This window comes from Pseudophryne corroboree, chromosome 7, assembly GCF_028390025.1.
Source record: "Pseudophryne corroboree isolate aPseCor3 chromosome 7, aPseCor3.hap2, whole genome shotgun sequence".
Lineage (NCBI taxonomy): Eukaryota > Metazoa > Chordata > Amphibia > Anura > Myobatrachidae > Pseudophryne > Pseudophryne corroboree.
Window position 1 is genome coordinate 24,397,531 of NC_086450.1, and position 15,568 is coordinate 24,413,098.

Below are 15,568 nucleotides of genomic sequence, written 5' to 3' on the forward strand. Positions count from 1 at the left end.
CGGAGTGATAATGCTCAAATTCTAAGCAATCTAGTCAGATTGCTTAGAATATCGCTCCGTGAGTACCCCCTTTAGTCTGTGTTTCACAAAAAAAAACCCTGCTAACACCTCTGCCCCCTCTAGTGGCTGAGTGTTGTAGGACCGCCCCAAAATTTCTGCTGGGGTTTTTTTGCTTTTTTTCTTATAAACAACATATATACTGTAGTAGCAAACAGGACTTTACGAATGTACAGAAGGCACTCCCCATCGTAGGCTTCATAGCCTGCTTTGCCCCTTATAGCCATGGCTTGTGAGGGAAATCATGCAGCCTTAGCGCACTGGGCTATTCTTCCCCCCCCCCCCCCCCCCCCCCCCAAACCGCTGGTCGAGTGAGGAATCAGGGAGCAGTGACGGGCATTGGCGGATCTGGGGAGCGGTGGCAGGAGCTGGGCAGCGGATCATCACCTGGGAGCTGTGAGCGCCAGAAGCCTCGCTAGTGAATGTCTCTCCCCCCCAGCAGCCATGTGTGAGCTGACCGCGGTGGGGATTTGGTAAGCGGGGACGGAGACAAGCGGCGGCGGTGATAGGGCCATTCTCCTCCATATGTGGGGAGCGGTGGACGGGTGACTTAGCCTCGCAGCGCGTACTGTTAAAAATCTCCCCACACATCCGGGGCAGTGGCAGCGTGAGCTGACCGTCCGCTTACTGCAGTGGTGGTGATAGCGCCATGTGGGGAGCGACTTTACAATTAAAAACTCCCACACCCCCGGAGTGGCGGCAGCATGAGCTGACCGCCACTATAGACAGCCCAGTAACACTGACACACAGAGCGGTGGAAGCGTGAGCTGACTGCCCGCTAAGTACCTTTTCTGGGGTCTGGAGCACCGACGGGTCTTCTCTCCAAGCTCTGTCCTGCACCCTCAGCCAAGGCTGAAATAGGCTTATGCTTATGAAGGTCTATGGCGGTGCTTCTCTCCAAGCGCCGACAAGCCTTTGCTGCCTGTAGCAGCACACACAGACCCGGACCCAAGCTTCTTAATAAGCTGGGAAGGGCTGTGGTTAAAAAAAAAAAATACATTTAAATAAAAGTCTGGAGTTCAGTCTAGAACGTGCTATCCCTGTGGAGGCACAAAAAACACTGGGGCATCTTGGGAGTATGGAGGCGAAGGAGGGATACACATTTAAATGTTTCAATGTTCCTATCCCTGTTATAGCACCGTCCATATCCCAAGAGTACTCCAGTGACCCCTAGTGGATGAAAAAGAAAGAACATTGTTAATATTAAGACATTTGAATAAGTTTTATAAAGAAAATACTTTTTCCCCTTGCTATTCCATATAATAATTGCAGCGAGTACGGTGGGTCTCTCCTTAACTAGCGATGTATTATTTTGCCACAGGACGGCTTTGGAGATTGCCAGGAGATACTACTCGTACTGCACCAGCAACTGGAGTCTCTAAAAGAGCAGCTTACCATCGCCAAAGCCAACGGGGAGGAGTCATCCGTACAGAGTCTGCAGGTGAGATCATATTGATTCTATAACCGGTATTTATATACCATGCGCTTATTGCGCAGCAGTTATACACCCCTGTATGCTACACACACAACTGATGGCGGAGGTGACTGGTAATCGTGGTAGACAGCTATGTGCATAGGATTAGCGATCACTTGCTGTCCCGTTAATGCTTTGCATGAAACATTTATCATAATTGCGGGGCAGAGAACAATATAAGGCGGGTAGGAGAGGATTACGTTATAGAGAGTCAGGTAGGTGGTATATTCCAGCTTTACCACCCGTACGTCTTCCTTATCCTGGCTATCTTTCCTATAACGTTACATTAGGGTGAGAGAGTTGAGCAAATTTTTTTTTTTTTGCAACCGCACATGGGTAAACATTCCTAAAAATTGCGGTTTATGTGTCCCATGGTGTGTACGCACAAAGGGGCACTTGCAGTTATACCCCAGGGGGTTCTGGGGGTGACAGGGAGGTGTCTAACCAGCTGTCATCTGTGTGGCTGCTGCATAATACATTCCTATGTGACTCTCCACCATCACGCAGGTGAGAGCTGAGGGCAGACTCCGCACTGTAGGAAAGAGGCTGCAATAGGATAAGGCCAGACTACGGTTCCGGGGATTACAGGAAAACTTGCGGCATTCATTACAAATATTCCCACTGTATATATGTGTAATACATTTATATCCAGTTACTTTCACACCTAATAGTAATATGTAACCTCAGCCTCTTGTATTCTAGGGTGAAATAGAAAAAGTGGTGGCGAAACAGATGGAGGTATTCCGGAGCTCAGGGTATGAGGTTTTGCATAGTCCCCAGAAAGTTCATGTAAAGCAGAATGCAGAGGAGAGTGACCCCCCAGCCATGGCGTCTGAGAGCTCCAATGGGCAAGGTAATAGCAGACGGGTGTCTGTGTATGGCGTGGTACCGTTAGAGTGCAGTATAGACAGGTGGCGTCACATAGCACCAGATCACATGCCACTATATGCTGACGTAAGTTTCTAATAATACCTGTACTTTACACTCCCTTCCCGCTGTTCTCCGTGTTTTATCTCTAAATATAGGATTCTTTTTATTTGTTATAAGTACTAATGCTGCTATTAATATTATAATAATACATTAAATGCTTTTAATTACGCAAAACAGTCACTAAGATTATTCATCTTTCTAGTTTAGCATTTGGCTGTACAACTAGCTCAACTGGTTTTCTCAGAGTTCCGGCTGTGATTGTCACTCCTCCTGGACTTGTATATGATGGGTCACATTCTGCAGCATGACGTAGCGCGCGTATCTCAGCGATACACCTGCAGCATGACGCAGCGCGCCTATCTCAGCGATACACCTGCAGCATGACGTAGCGCGCCTATCTCCGCGATACACCTGCAGCATGACGTAGCGCGCCTATCTCAGCGATACACCTGCAGCATGACGTAGCGCGCCTATCTCAGCGATACACCTGCAGCATGACGTAGCGCGCCTATCTCAGCGATACACCTGCAGCATGACGTAGCGCGCCTATCTCAGCGATACACCTGCAGCATGACGTAGCGCGCTTTTCTCAGCGATACACCTGCAGCATGACGTAGCGCGCTTTTCTCAGCGATACACATGCTGCATGACTTAGCACGCCTATCTCAGCGATACACCTGCAGCATGACGTATTGCGCTTATCTCAGCGATACACCTGCAGCATGACTTAGCACGCCTATCTCAGCGATACACCTGCAGCATGACGTATTGCGCTTATCTCAGCGATACACCTGCAGCATGACGTATTGCGCTTATCTCAGCGATACACCTGCAGCATGACGTATTGCGCTTATCTCAGCGATACACCTGCAGCATGACGTAGCGCGCTTATCTCAGCGATACACCTGCAGCATGACGTATTGCGCTTATCTCAGCGATACACCTGCAGCATGACATAGCGCGCTTATCTCAGCGATACACCTGCAGCATGACGTAGCGCGCTTATCTGAACGATACACCTACAGCATGACGTATTGCGCTTATCTCAGCGATACACCTGCAGCATGACATAGCGCGCTTATCTCAGCGATACACCTGCAGCATGACGTAGCGCGCTTATCTGAACGATACACCTACAGCATGACGTATTGCGCTTATCTCAGCGATACACCTGCAGCATGACATAGCGCGCTTATCTCAGCGATACACCTACAGCATGACGTAGCGCGCTTATCTCAGCGATACACCTGCAGCATGACGTATTGCGCTTATCTCAGCGATACACCTGCAGCATGACGTAGCTCGCTTATCTCAGCGATACACCTGCAGCATGACGTAGCGCGCTTATCTCAGCGATACACCTGCAGCATGACGTAGCGCGCTTATCTCAGCGATACACCTGCAGCATGACGTAGCGCGCTTATCTCAGCGATACACCTGCAGCATGACGTAGCGCGCATATCTCAGCGATACACCTGCAGCATGACGTAGCGCGCTTATCTCGGAGATACACCTGCAGCATGACGTAGCGCGCTTATCTCAGAGATACCTGCAGCATGACGTAGCGCGCTTTTCTCAGCGATATACCTGCAGCATGACGTAGCACGCTTATCTCAGAGATACACCTGCAGCATGACGTAGCACGCTTATCTCAGATACACCTGCAGCATGACGTAGCGCGCTTATCTCAGAGATACACCTACAGAATGACGTAGCGCGCCTTTCTCAGAGAAAGCCTTCTTTCTCTAACGTCCTAGAGGATGCTGGGGACTCCGCAGGAGACATGGGCACTTTAAGAAAGAATTTAGTTCCTGGTGTGCACTGGCTCCTCCCTCTATGCCCCTCCTCCAGACCTCAGTTTGAATCTGTGCCCGGACGAGCTGGGTGCTGTTCAGTGAGCTCTCCTGAGCTTGCTGTGAGAAAGTATTTTGTTAGGTTTTTTATTTTCAGGGAGATCTGCTGGCAACAGACTCCCTGCATCGTGGGACTGAGGGGAGAGAAGCAGCCCTACTCTCTGAAGCTAGGTCCTGCTTCTTAGGCTACTGAACACCATTAGCTCCAGAGGGATTGGTATGCAGGATCTCACCCTCGCCGTCTGTCCCAGAGCCGCGCCGCCGCCCCCCTCGCAGAGCCGGAAGACAGAAGCCGGGTGAGTATGAGAAGCAAAGAAGACTTCACAGGCGGCAGAAGACTTCGTGATCTTCACTAGAGGTAACGCACAGCGCTGCAGCTGTGGGCCATTGCTCCAAACACCTCACATACTCCGTTCACTGTAAGGGCGCAGGGGGTGCGCCCTGGGCAGCATTTGGGACCTCATATTGGCAAAAGACCACATATATACAGCTGGGCACTGTATATATGTATGAGCCCCCGCCAAAAATTACAATTTAAGCGGGACAGAAGCCCGCCGCTGAGGGGGCGGGGCTTCTCCCTCAGCACTCACCAGCGCCATTTTTTCTCCACAGCACCGCTGAGAGGAAGCTCCCCAGGCTCTCCCCTGCTGATACACGGTAGAAGAGGGTTGAAAAGAGAGGGGGGGCACATAATTAGGCGCAAAAAAGATATAAACAGCAGCTACTGGGTTAACATTAAGTTACTGTGTTATTCCTGGGATATATAGCGCTGGGGTGTGTGCTGGCATACTCTCTCTCTGTCTCTCCAAAGGGCCTCGTGGGGGAACTGTCTTCAGAAAGGACATTCCCTGTGTGTGGGGTGTGTCGGTACTCTTGTGTCGACATGTCTGATGAGGAAGGCTATGTGGGAGAGGAGCGGGAGCAAATGAATGTGGTGTCTCCGCCGACAGCGCTGACACCTGATTGGATGGATATGTGGTAGGTTTTAAATGATAATGTTAATTCCTTGCATAAAAGATTTTACAAGGCTGATGCATTGGGACAGTCAGGGTCTCAACCCGTGCCTGATCCTATGTCGCAGGGACCGTCAGGGTCTCATAAGCGCCCACTATCCCAAATTGTTGACACAGATACCGACATGGATTCTGACTCCAGTGTCGATTACGATGATGCAAAGTTACAGCCAAAATTGGCTAAATTCATCCGATATATGATTATAGCAATTAAGGATGTTTTGCACATCACAGAGGAAACCCCTGTCCCTGACAAGAGGGTGCATATGTATAAGGGAAAGAAGCCTGAGGTAACCTTTCCCCCCTCACACGAACTGAATGAGTTATGTGGAAAGGCTTGGGAATCTCCAGATAAAAAACTGCAGATTTCCAAACGGATTCTTATGGCGTATCCTTTCCCGCCAACGGACAGGTTACGATGGGAATCCTCCCCTAGGGTGGACAAAGCTTTAACACGCTTATCCAAGAAGGTAGCCCTGCCGTCACAGGATACGGCTACCCTCAAAGATGCTGCTGACCGCAAACAGGAGTTTACCCTGAAGTCCATTTATACACATTCAGGTACCTTACTAAGACCGGCAATTGCGTCGGACTGGGTGTGTAGTGCTGTAGCGGCATGGACGGATACCTTGTCTGAGGAAATGGATACCCTAGATAAGGATACTATATTATTGACCCTGGGGCATATTAAAGACGCTGTCCTATATATGAGAGATGCTCAAAGAGACATTAGTCTACTGGGTTCTAGAATAAACGCTATGTCGATTTCTGCCAGAAGGGTCCTGTGGACTCGGCAATGGACAGGTGATGCTGACTCAAAAAGGCATATGGAGGTTTTACCTTACAGGGGTGAGGAATTGTTCGGGGAGGGTCTCTCGGACCTGGTCTGCACAGCTACAGCTGGAAAGTCAAATGTTTTGCCTTATATTCCCTCACAGCCTAAGAGAGCACCGCATTATCAAATGCAGTCCTTTCGATCACAAAGAAACAAGAAAGTCCGAGGTGTGTCCTTTCTTGCCAGAGGTAGAGGCAGAGGAAAGAAGCTGCACAACACAGCTAGTTCCCAGGAACAGAAGTCCTCCCCGGCCTCTACAAAATCCACCGCATGACGCTGGGGCTCCACTGGCGGAGCTAGGCCCGGTGGGGGCACGTCTTTGAAATTTCAGCCACATGTGGGTTCACTCCCAGGTGGATCCCTGGGCAATAGAAATTGTGTCTCAGGGTTACAAACTGGAATTCGAAGAGATGCCTCCTCAACGATATTTCAAATCGGCCCTACCAGCTTCCCCCCAAGAGAGGAAAATAGTGTTAAATGCAATACAAAAATTGTATCTTCAACAGGTGGTGGTCAAGGTTCCCCTCCTTCAACAGGGAAGGGGTTATTATTCGACCATGTTTGTAGTCCCGAAACCGGACGGTTCGGTCAGACCCATATTGAATTTAAAATCCCTGAACCTATACCTGAAAAGGTTCAAGTTCAAGAAAGCAAGGTGTCACAATTATCCCGTACTTGGACGATCTCCTCATAAAAGCGAGATCAAGAGAGCAGTTGCTGAACAGCGTATCACTTTCACTGGAAGTGTTACGGCAACACGGCTGGATTCTCAATATTCCAAAGTCGCAGTTGGTTCCTACGACTCGTCTGCCTTTCTTGGGCATGATTCTGGACACAGACCAGAAAAGGGTTTATCTCCCGATAGAAAAAGCCCGGGAACTCATGACCCTGGTCAGGAACCTATTGAAACCAAAACAGGTGTCAGTGCATCACTGCACTCGAGTCCTGGGAAAGATGGTGGCATCATATGAGGCCATTCCCTTCGGCAGGTTCCATGCGAGTACTTTCCAATGGGACTTACTGGACAAGTGGTCCGGGTCAAATCTTCAGATGCATCGGTTGATCACCCTGTCCACCAGGGCCAGGGTGTCACTTCTGTGGTGGCTGCAGAGTGCTCACCTTCTCGAGGGCCACAGATTCGGCATTCAGGACTGGGTCCTGGTGACCACGGACGCAAGCCTCCGACGTTGGGGAGCAGTCACACAGGGAAGAAATTTCCAGGGTCTTTGGTCAAGTCAAGAGACTTGTCTTCACATCAACATCCTGGAGCTAAGGGCCATATACAACGCCCTGCGTCAAGCGGAGACCTTGCTTCGCGACCAACCGGTTCTGATCCAGTCAGACAACATCACCGCAGTGGCTCATGTAAACCGCCAAGGCGGCACAAGGAGCTGAGCGGCGATGGCGGAAGCCGCCAGAATTCTTCACTGGGCGGAGAATCATGTAAGCGCACTGTCAGCAGTGTTCATTCCGGGAGTGGACAACTGGGAAGCAGACTTCCTCAGCAGACACGACCTACACCCGGGAGAGTGGGGACTTCATCACAAAGTCTTCGCACAGATTACAGGTCGGTGGGAACTGCCACAGGTGGACATGATGGCATCCCGCCTCAACAAAAAGCTACAGAGGTATTGTGCCAGGTCAAGAGACCCGCAGGCAGTAGCTGTAGACGCCCTGGTGACACCGTGGGTGTTCCAGTCGGTCTATGTATTTCCACCTCTTCCTCTCATACCCAAGGTGCTGAGGATAATAAGAAAAAAAGGAGTGAGACCAATCCTCATTGTTCCAGATTGGCCACGAAGGACTTGGTATCCAGAGCTGCAAGAAATGCTCACAGAAGACCCGTGGCCTCTTCCTCTAAGACAGGACCTGTTGCAACAGGGGCCCTGTCTGTTCCAAGACTTACCGAGGCTGCGTTTGACGGCATGGCGGTTGAACGCCGGATCTTAGCAGAGAAAGGCATTCCGGATGAGGTCATTCCTACGCTGATAAAGGCTAGGAAGGACACCGTATTTGGCAAAAAGAGTTGGCTTCTCTACCAGAAGTTCAGACGTTTGTAAAAGGAGTGCTGCATATTCAGCCTCCTTTTGTGCCTCCGGTGGCACCTTGGGATCTTAACGTGGTGTTAAGTTTCCTAAAGTCACACTGGTTTGAACCACTTAAAACGGTGGAGTTAAAATATCTCACGTGGAAGGTGGTCATGTTATTAGCCTTGGCTTCGGCTAGGCGTGTGTCAGAATTAGCGGCTTTGTCACATAAAAGCCCCTATCTGGTTTTCCATATGGATAGAGCGGAATTGCGGACCCGTCCACAATTTCTGCCAAAAGTGGTATCTTCTTTTCATATGAACCAACCTATTGTGGTGCCCGTGGCTACACGTGACTTGGAGGATTCCGAGTGACTTGATGTAGTCAGGGCTTTGAAAATTTACGTGGCCAGAACGGCTAGAGTCCGGAAAACGGAGTCACTGTTTGTCCGGTATGCATCCAACAAGATTGGTGCTCCTGCTTCAAAGCAAACTATTGCTCGCTGGATCTGTAACACGATTCAGCAAGCGCATTCTACGGCTGGCTTGCCGTTACCAAAATCGGTCAAGGCCCATTCCACTAGGAAGGTGGGCTCTTCTTGGGGGGCTGCCCGGGGGGGTCTTAGCACTACAGCTGTGTCGAGCTGCTACTTGGTTGGGTTCAAACACTTTTGCAAAATTCTATAAGTTTGATACCCTGGCTGAGGAGGACCTTGTGTTTGCTCAATCGGTGCTGCAGAGTCATCCGCACTCTCCCGCCCGTTTGGGAGCTTTGTTATAATCCCCATGGTCCTTACGGAGTCCCCAGCATCCTCTAGGACGTTAGAGAAAATAAGGTTTTACTTACCGGTAAATCTATTTCTCGTAGTCCGTAGAGGATGCTGGGCGCCCGTCCCAAGTGCGGACTTCTTCTGCAATACTTGTATATAGTTATTGCTTCAATAAGGGTTACGTTATTGTTGCATTGGGCATGAACTGATGCTATGTTATTTGTCATACTGTTAACTGGGTTGTTATCACAAGTTTAACGGTGTGATTGGTGTGACTGGTATGAATCTTGCCCTGGATTACCAAAATCCTTTCCTTGTACGGTCAGTCTCCTCTGGGCACAGTTTCTCTAACTGAGGCTTGGAGGAGGGTCATAGGGGGAGGAGCCAGTGCACACCACCTGATCCTAAAGCTTTTATTATTGTGCCCTGTCTCCTGCGGAGCCGCTATATCCCCATGGTCCTTACGGAGTCCCCAGCATCCTCTACGGACTAGGAGAAATAGATTTACCGGTAAGTAAAATCTTATTATCAGGCCAGGTTGCAGTAACCGATGCTATGACAGGGGTCTCCAATGCGGTGAGCTTGGTCCTTTGTCTCATAGCCCCCCTTTTCTGCAGCTGCCATTGCACCTAATATCTATAGCGCTTTCCAAGTCTGTTACATGAACCAATGTTCTGTTCTCTTTGCAACTAATACAAACTCTTACTATCCGGTGCTAAGTAACAGTAGGTACAGTAACCTTATCAGTGCCTTTCTTAATGCAGGCGAGAAGGCACTGTACCTACGATTGTCACATGATCAGTGTCTGCCGCAGCACACTGCATCCGACAGAGACCAGACTGTGGGCAAGCCACTGAGCAATGAATTTGGCAGCCTGTACTCCAGCAGCGAGACAAGCGTGCCGGCGTCAGGTAACCACCTGCTCTTACTGTGTTACAGATGCTGCTACAAACTAAATATTAACATTTACAGGGAGAATTTGTTTTATTTTATATAGGCAAATTAGATATCGTCTTCTAATTCCATTTTTTTCATTCTTGAACCGTAGTTGCGTGATTTCTTTACGCGCAATGTAAACAAGCAGCGTACAGTAGCAGTTTCACCAGTTTTAGGCTGCGGTTTTAGGCCATGGTTAGGGTTAAGCTGCAGTGAGTTTTAGGCCACGGTTAGTTGTAGGCTGCAGTTAGGGTTAGGCTGTGGATAGGGTTAGGCTGCGGTTAAGGTTAGGTCACAGTTAAGGTTAGGCTTTGATTAGGGTTAGGCTGCGGTTACAGTTTGGCTGTAGTTAGGGTTAGGCCACGGTTAAGGTTAGGCTGTGATTAGGGTTAGGCTGTGGTTATGATTACGTCATGTTTAGGGTTAAGCTGCAGTGAGTTTTAGGCTAGGGTTAGGCTGCGGTTAGGGTTAGTCTACAGTGAGTTTTAGGCCACGAATAGGGTTAGGCTGCAGTTTTGGTTAGGCCATGTTTAGGGTTAGGTTGCAGTTACAGTTAGGGATAGGCTGCAGTTAAGGTTAGGTCACAGTTAAGGTTAGGCTGTGATTAGGGTTAGGCTGCGGTTACAGTTTGGCTGTACTTAGGTTAAGGTTAAGCTGTGATTTGGGTTAGGCTGCAGTTAGGATTAGGTCATGTTTCAGGTTAGGTCGCGGTTAAGGTTAGGCTGTGATTAGGGTTAGGCTGCGGTTACAGTTTGGCTGTAGTTAGGTTAAGGTCAAGCTGTGATTTGGGTTAGGCTGCAGTTAGGATTAGGTCATGTTTCAGGCAGGGCCGTTTCTTGGGGCAGGCGAGCAGTGCAACCGCACTGGGCGCCCGCCGCGGCACTAACTGTGGCTTCCTGCTTCCCCCTCCTATTTCTCCCCGAGTAACCCGCTCGTGTGGCGGAGTTTCACGGAATGATGCGTTTGCGTCGTTACGTCACGACGCAATCCCGTCACTCCGCGAAACTCCCCCCCCCCCCCCCGAGCGGAGTACAGAGGGGGATCCAAGTTAGGAAGAGGGAAAGGCCGGCGCGAGGAGCGACTGGTGAGGCGGGCCGAAGAGCAGTAATCGCCTCTGTAAGTATTCTCTCTCTCTCTCTCTCTCTCTCTCTCTCTCTCTCAATGTGTAAAGTGGGGACACCTGCCGTAATGTGTGAAATGGGGACTCTTGCCTGCCGTAGTGTGGGGATATAATGTATCAAGGGCATTGCAGTGTGTGGTATAATATGGTGCAGGGGGCATTACTGTGTGGGGCTTAATATGGTAGAATTTTTTTTTTCCTGTGGTGGTCGTGATCTATTGGAGCAGGGTCAAAAACTGGATTGTGAGGTAGTCTTTTCAGATGAGGCCATGCCCATTTAAATGAGGCCACACCCATTTAGATGAGACCACGCCCCTTGCCGGGTGCGTGCGCAAGTTTTTTTTTAATCTAGGTGTGTGTGTGGGGACGACGACATTTTTTAATGTCATGGGGGGGCGCATTTTTAAATCTCGCACTGGGAGCCAAATTGGCTAGAAACAGCCCTGGTTTCAGGTTAGGTCGCGGTTAAGGTTAGGCTGTGATTAGGGTTAGGTTGCAGTTAGGATTAGGTCATGTTTCGGGTTAGGTCGCGATTAGGGTTAGGCCACGGTTAAGGTTAGGCTGCGGTTATGGTTAGGTCATGTTTAGGGTTAGGTTACGGGTAGCGATAGGCTGCGGCTACGGTTAAGCCACGGTCCTACTTACCTTGGCACTGCAAATCAGCATGGTCGACAGTCTGTATTACCCAGTTTTACTATTATGGTGCAGTGTGAGCTGGAAAGGATGTGAGGAAACAAATAGAAACCTGAGCACCACACTCAGTGTCAGGCTGGGGCTACTAAGGGGACTTTGTGTTACATAATATCGGGATAGAGGCGTCATTGTATCCCTGTATAACTGGCACATACTGTACACTGTGAGCAGGATGGCAGAGTGCCTGAATATAAAGGCCAGGCAAAGGCTGGTCGTCCTCCCAGTAACCAATATATACAGTTATATCATCAATATATGAATGCTGAACGCTGATCTCCCATGTCACCAGCTGGGTTCTCATTGCACCAGTAGACTCTCTTCCATGTCCCCTCTAGTGACTCTCTGTGGAGGTCACCAGCCAGCCGCCGGCACCCAGACCATTAGTGATGTCCAGGACCAGACTCTGCAGAGCGTCCAGATCTAGCAGTCAGCAGTACTGCAGCAGCTGGTCAGCCGCCCGGTGCATGAAGTCACCTAAACAGACCAGGAAGATGACAGGGGAATGGTACAAGCAGACGTAGCTGTGGTTACATTGAGGCCTCTACGTCATCATGCCCATATGGCCGATACAGCTAGATGTGGCAGTAGGTGCTTCCTACCTACGTTATGGTATCTCTAGGGAATGCTGGAGGTGCCAGGTGCTGAGGGCACTGATCCCCTTTGTATGGATAAGAGAGCACCGCTTTTTGACATCAGTGCTGGCCAGACTCCCCAGGGGCCACAGTGTCCACAGGGCGGGTGAGACCTTTCCCTGGTCCGGTACTAGAGAGGTGGCCTGGCCACACCTGCTTGTAAATCCGTTCACTCAGACTAGTGTATGTGGCAGAAGCCAAAGGTTGTCCTAGCTCTGCATCTATGGCTTCCCCGGGACCCCCGCCAGATCCCCCAAGCAAGCCCAGGCCCATCAGTACCGTAAGGGGCTCTTCACGACATTCAGACAATGGCATCTGTTAGTAGGGAGCTGGCGATCGCCATTTCATTACATGACTTTACCAATGGTCTCCCTGCCTTTCTTACCAGAAGTGGTCTATTGGGTATTAATTACTTCTGTGATTGATCCAGTGAAGATAATCAAATTGCCATTTAAGAAGTTATGGATTGAATGATAACCTGGCCGCCGACTGGCTGATCTACGCAGCGACTCTTCATACAGATAGGTGTAAAGGGAAGAAAGTGCGCAGATTTGTGTTTCCTTCTGCACCTTCTATCATCAAATTCATTCAATCCACAAAATCTTTCCTGTATTATGTATCCCCATGTGGCCCTTATGTAACAGCCTGCGAGGTGTATCCCTTATGTGACAGCCTGCGAGGTGTATCCCTTATGTGACAGCCTGCGGGGTGTATCCCTTATGTAACAGCCTGCAAGGTGTATCCCTTATGTAGCAGCCTGCGAGGTGTATCCCTTATGTAACAGCTTGCGGGGTGTATCCCTTATGTAGCAGCCTGCGGGGTGTATCCCTTATGTAGCACCCTTCGGGGTGTATCCCTTATGTAGCAGCCTGTGGGGTGTATCCTTTATGTAGCAGCCTGCGGGGTGTATCCCTTATGTAACAGCCTGCGAGGTGTATCCCTTATGTAACAGCCTGCGAGGTGTATCCCTTATGTAGCAGCCTGTGGGGTGTATCACTGTTGTAACAGCCTGCTAGGTGTATCCCTTATGTAACAGCCTGCGCGGTGTATCCCTTATGTAACAGCCTGCGAGGTTTATCCCTTATGTAGCAGCCTGTGGGGTGTATCGCTGATGTAACAGCCTGCGAGATGTATCCCTTATGTAACAGCCTGCGAGGTGTATCCCTTATGTAGCAGCCTGCGAGGTGTATCCCTTATGTAGCAGCCTGCGAGGTGTATCCCTTATGTGACAGCCTGCGAGGTGTATCCCTTATGTAGCAGCCTGCGAGGTGTATCGCTGATGTAACAGCCTGCGAGGTGTATCCCTTATGTAGCAGCCTGCGAGGTGTATCGCTGATGTAACAGCCTGCAGGGTGTATCTCTTATGTAACAGCCTGCGAGGTGTATCCCTTATGTAACAGCCTGCGAGGTGTATCCCTTATGTAACAGCCTGCGAGGTGTATCCCTTGTGTAACAGCCTGCGAGGTGTATCCCTTGTGTAACAGCCTGCGAGGTGTATCCCTTGTGTAACAGCCTGCGAGGTGCAGGAACTGGCGCAATTCTTCCCTCCTCCCCCCTTTTCCCTTAGATTTAAAGCAGCAATCATTTAGAAGGTAAAACCCGGCAGGCTATGACAGAAGGGGCAGATGTATTAAGCATCTGTGCTTCTCTGCTGTATAATAATGTATTTGATACCTTTTGGATTCCAGTTATACGAGTGTGATAGTGTGATTGTGTCTTACTCACAATGCGCGCACAGCTGGCTACGCAGAGATGATGCTGACATGTGATAGTAATTGGTACCTTTGTTCCGCTCCAGCAGACAGTCCTATGACGCTTAAAGATTACTCACAAGCAGCCTTAAGCAATACAGAGAGAAGAATCATCAAGCTGGAGCCGGAAGATAGAAGATAGCTGGGGAGACGATCCGCTCAGCGATTTCCTGGAAGTTCTCTCCCGCAGCGAGCGAGCCTTAAGCCTCTACCACGGTTGCCTCATCACTGTAGTCCTGTACTGATTTCCAAGCCAAAGCCTAAAGACCAGTGTGACTGGTAAAATAAGAGACGCAAGACTGCGCTGGGACACATTCCTCTCCTGCGCACATAATGACGCCTCCCACTCTGACTATTTAAAAATGTAAAATATTTTAGTTTTTTAAACACGTGTAAGTTACATGCGGTGCAGGTGACAGGGCGTGTATCCGCTGTAAGTTACAAGCAGCGCAGGTGACGGGGCCTGTGTCCGCTATTAGTTACAAGTAGTGCAGGTGACGGGGCGTGTGTCGGCTGTAAGTTGCGGCGCAGGTGACAGGGCATGTATCCGCTGTAAGTTACAAGCAGCGCAGGTGACGGGGCGTGTGTCCGCTGTAAGTTACACATGGCGCAGGTGACGTGGCGTGTATACGCTGTAAGTTATACGCGGCGCAGGTGACAGGGCGTGTATCCACTGTAATATATGTTACTATAAATACTGTTACTGGAATATGTGTCTGTGTTACCGCTATAGACATCATTATTATTCATTATTAGATGGAAAGGGGACCACATTACAGCGGTACCTGGATGATAGATCGACAGTGTATTTGTTTTGGTCAACGGGTACAGAAGATCGACATGGCAATGGTCGACGCATTTTTTGGGGGGGGATTCTTTTTCACGTTTTCTCAACATTTGCTTGGTTTACTCCACGCGGGCATCTATTGGGAATAGTAACCTGCTTGAAGCGTGGTGAGCGACAGAGCCGACAAGGGTAGACCGCTGTACTGATGGTGGTCATAAAACATGTCATCTATTCTCATGTCGACCTTTTCTGCCTGTCGACACTTGTACCAGCCGTATAGCAGGAGCAGTTACTCCGTCTGAGTATGGCCTCCCGTGTAAGCGGTTCAGTATCTTTGTATGCATCCTTTGTAGGCCACACCCCTGCATGGGCTTAGCCACCCCCTGTTACTTCGCAGGAAAGCCCACTAGAATTCACAGTCCCTGCGTCTCTGAGCGTTAACAGTCGGGATGCTTACTCTGTGCGACCGGGACACGTGCGCAGACTGCGTGCGGCATCAACACTGCGGCTGATTCAGAGTTAGCCCCATAGATCAGTGTTTCTCAAACCTGTTCCTGATGGAATTCTGACAGTGCATGTTTTCCAGATCACCTAGCTGAAGCATTACTCCTGAGGATACCTGTTAGAGTGCCGTGAGGGCCGAGGCTGAGAAACAATGACATAGACAATAGAAAGCGAATGAATAGTTGGT

The 15,568-nt window shown here is 49.7% G+C and overlaps 1 protein-coding gene across 3 annotated transcripts in view; it reads left to right on the forward strand.

Annotated features, from left to right (window-relative positions):
* Window positions 1-14,799, forward strand: part of NAB1 (NGFI-A binding protein 1) — a 92,981-nt gene extending 78,182 nt beyond the window's left edge. For 2 of the 3 annotated variants that reach the window (XM_063932761.1, XM_063932762.1), the window contains exons 5-7: window positions 1,379-1,498; window positions 2,234-2,384; window positions 14,138-14,799. In XM_063932761.1, coding sequence (XP_063788831.1) covers window positions 1,379-1,498; window positions 2,234-2,384; window positions 14,138-14,232 — 366 coding nt within the window. In that variant the 3' untranslated portion in view covers window positions 14,233-14,799. The remainder of the gene's footprint in view (window positions 1-1,378; window positions 1,499-2,233; window positions 2,385-14,137) is intronic. The other variant, XM_063932763.1, reaches the window with a different exon arrangement.
* The last annotated feature ends 769 nt before the right edge of the window (window positions 14,800-15,568 follow it).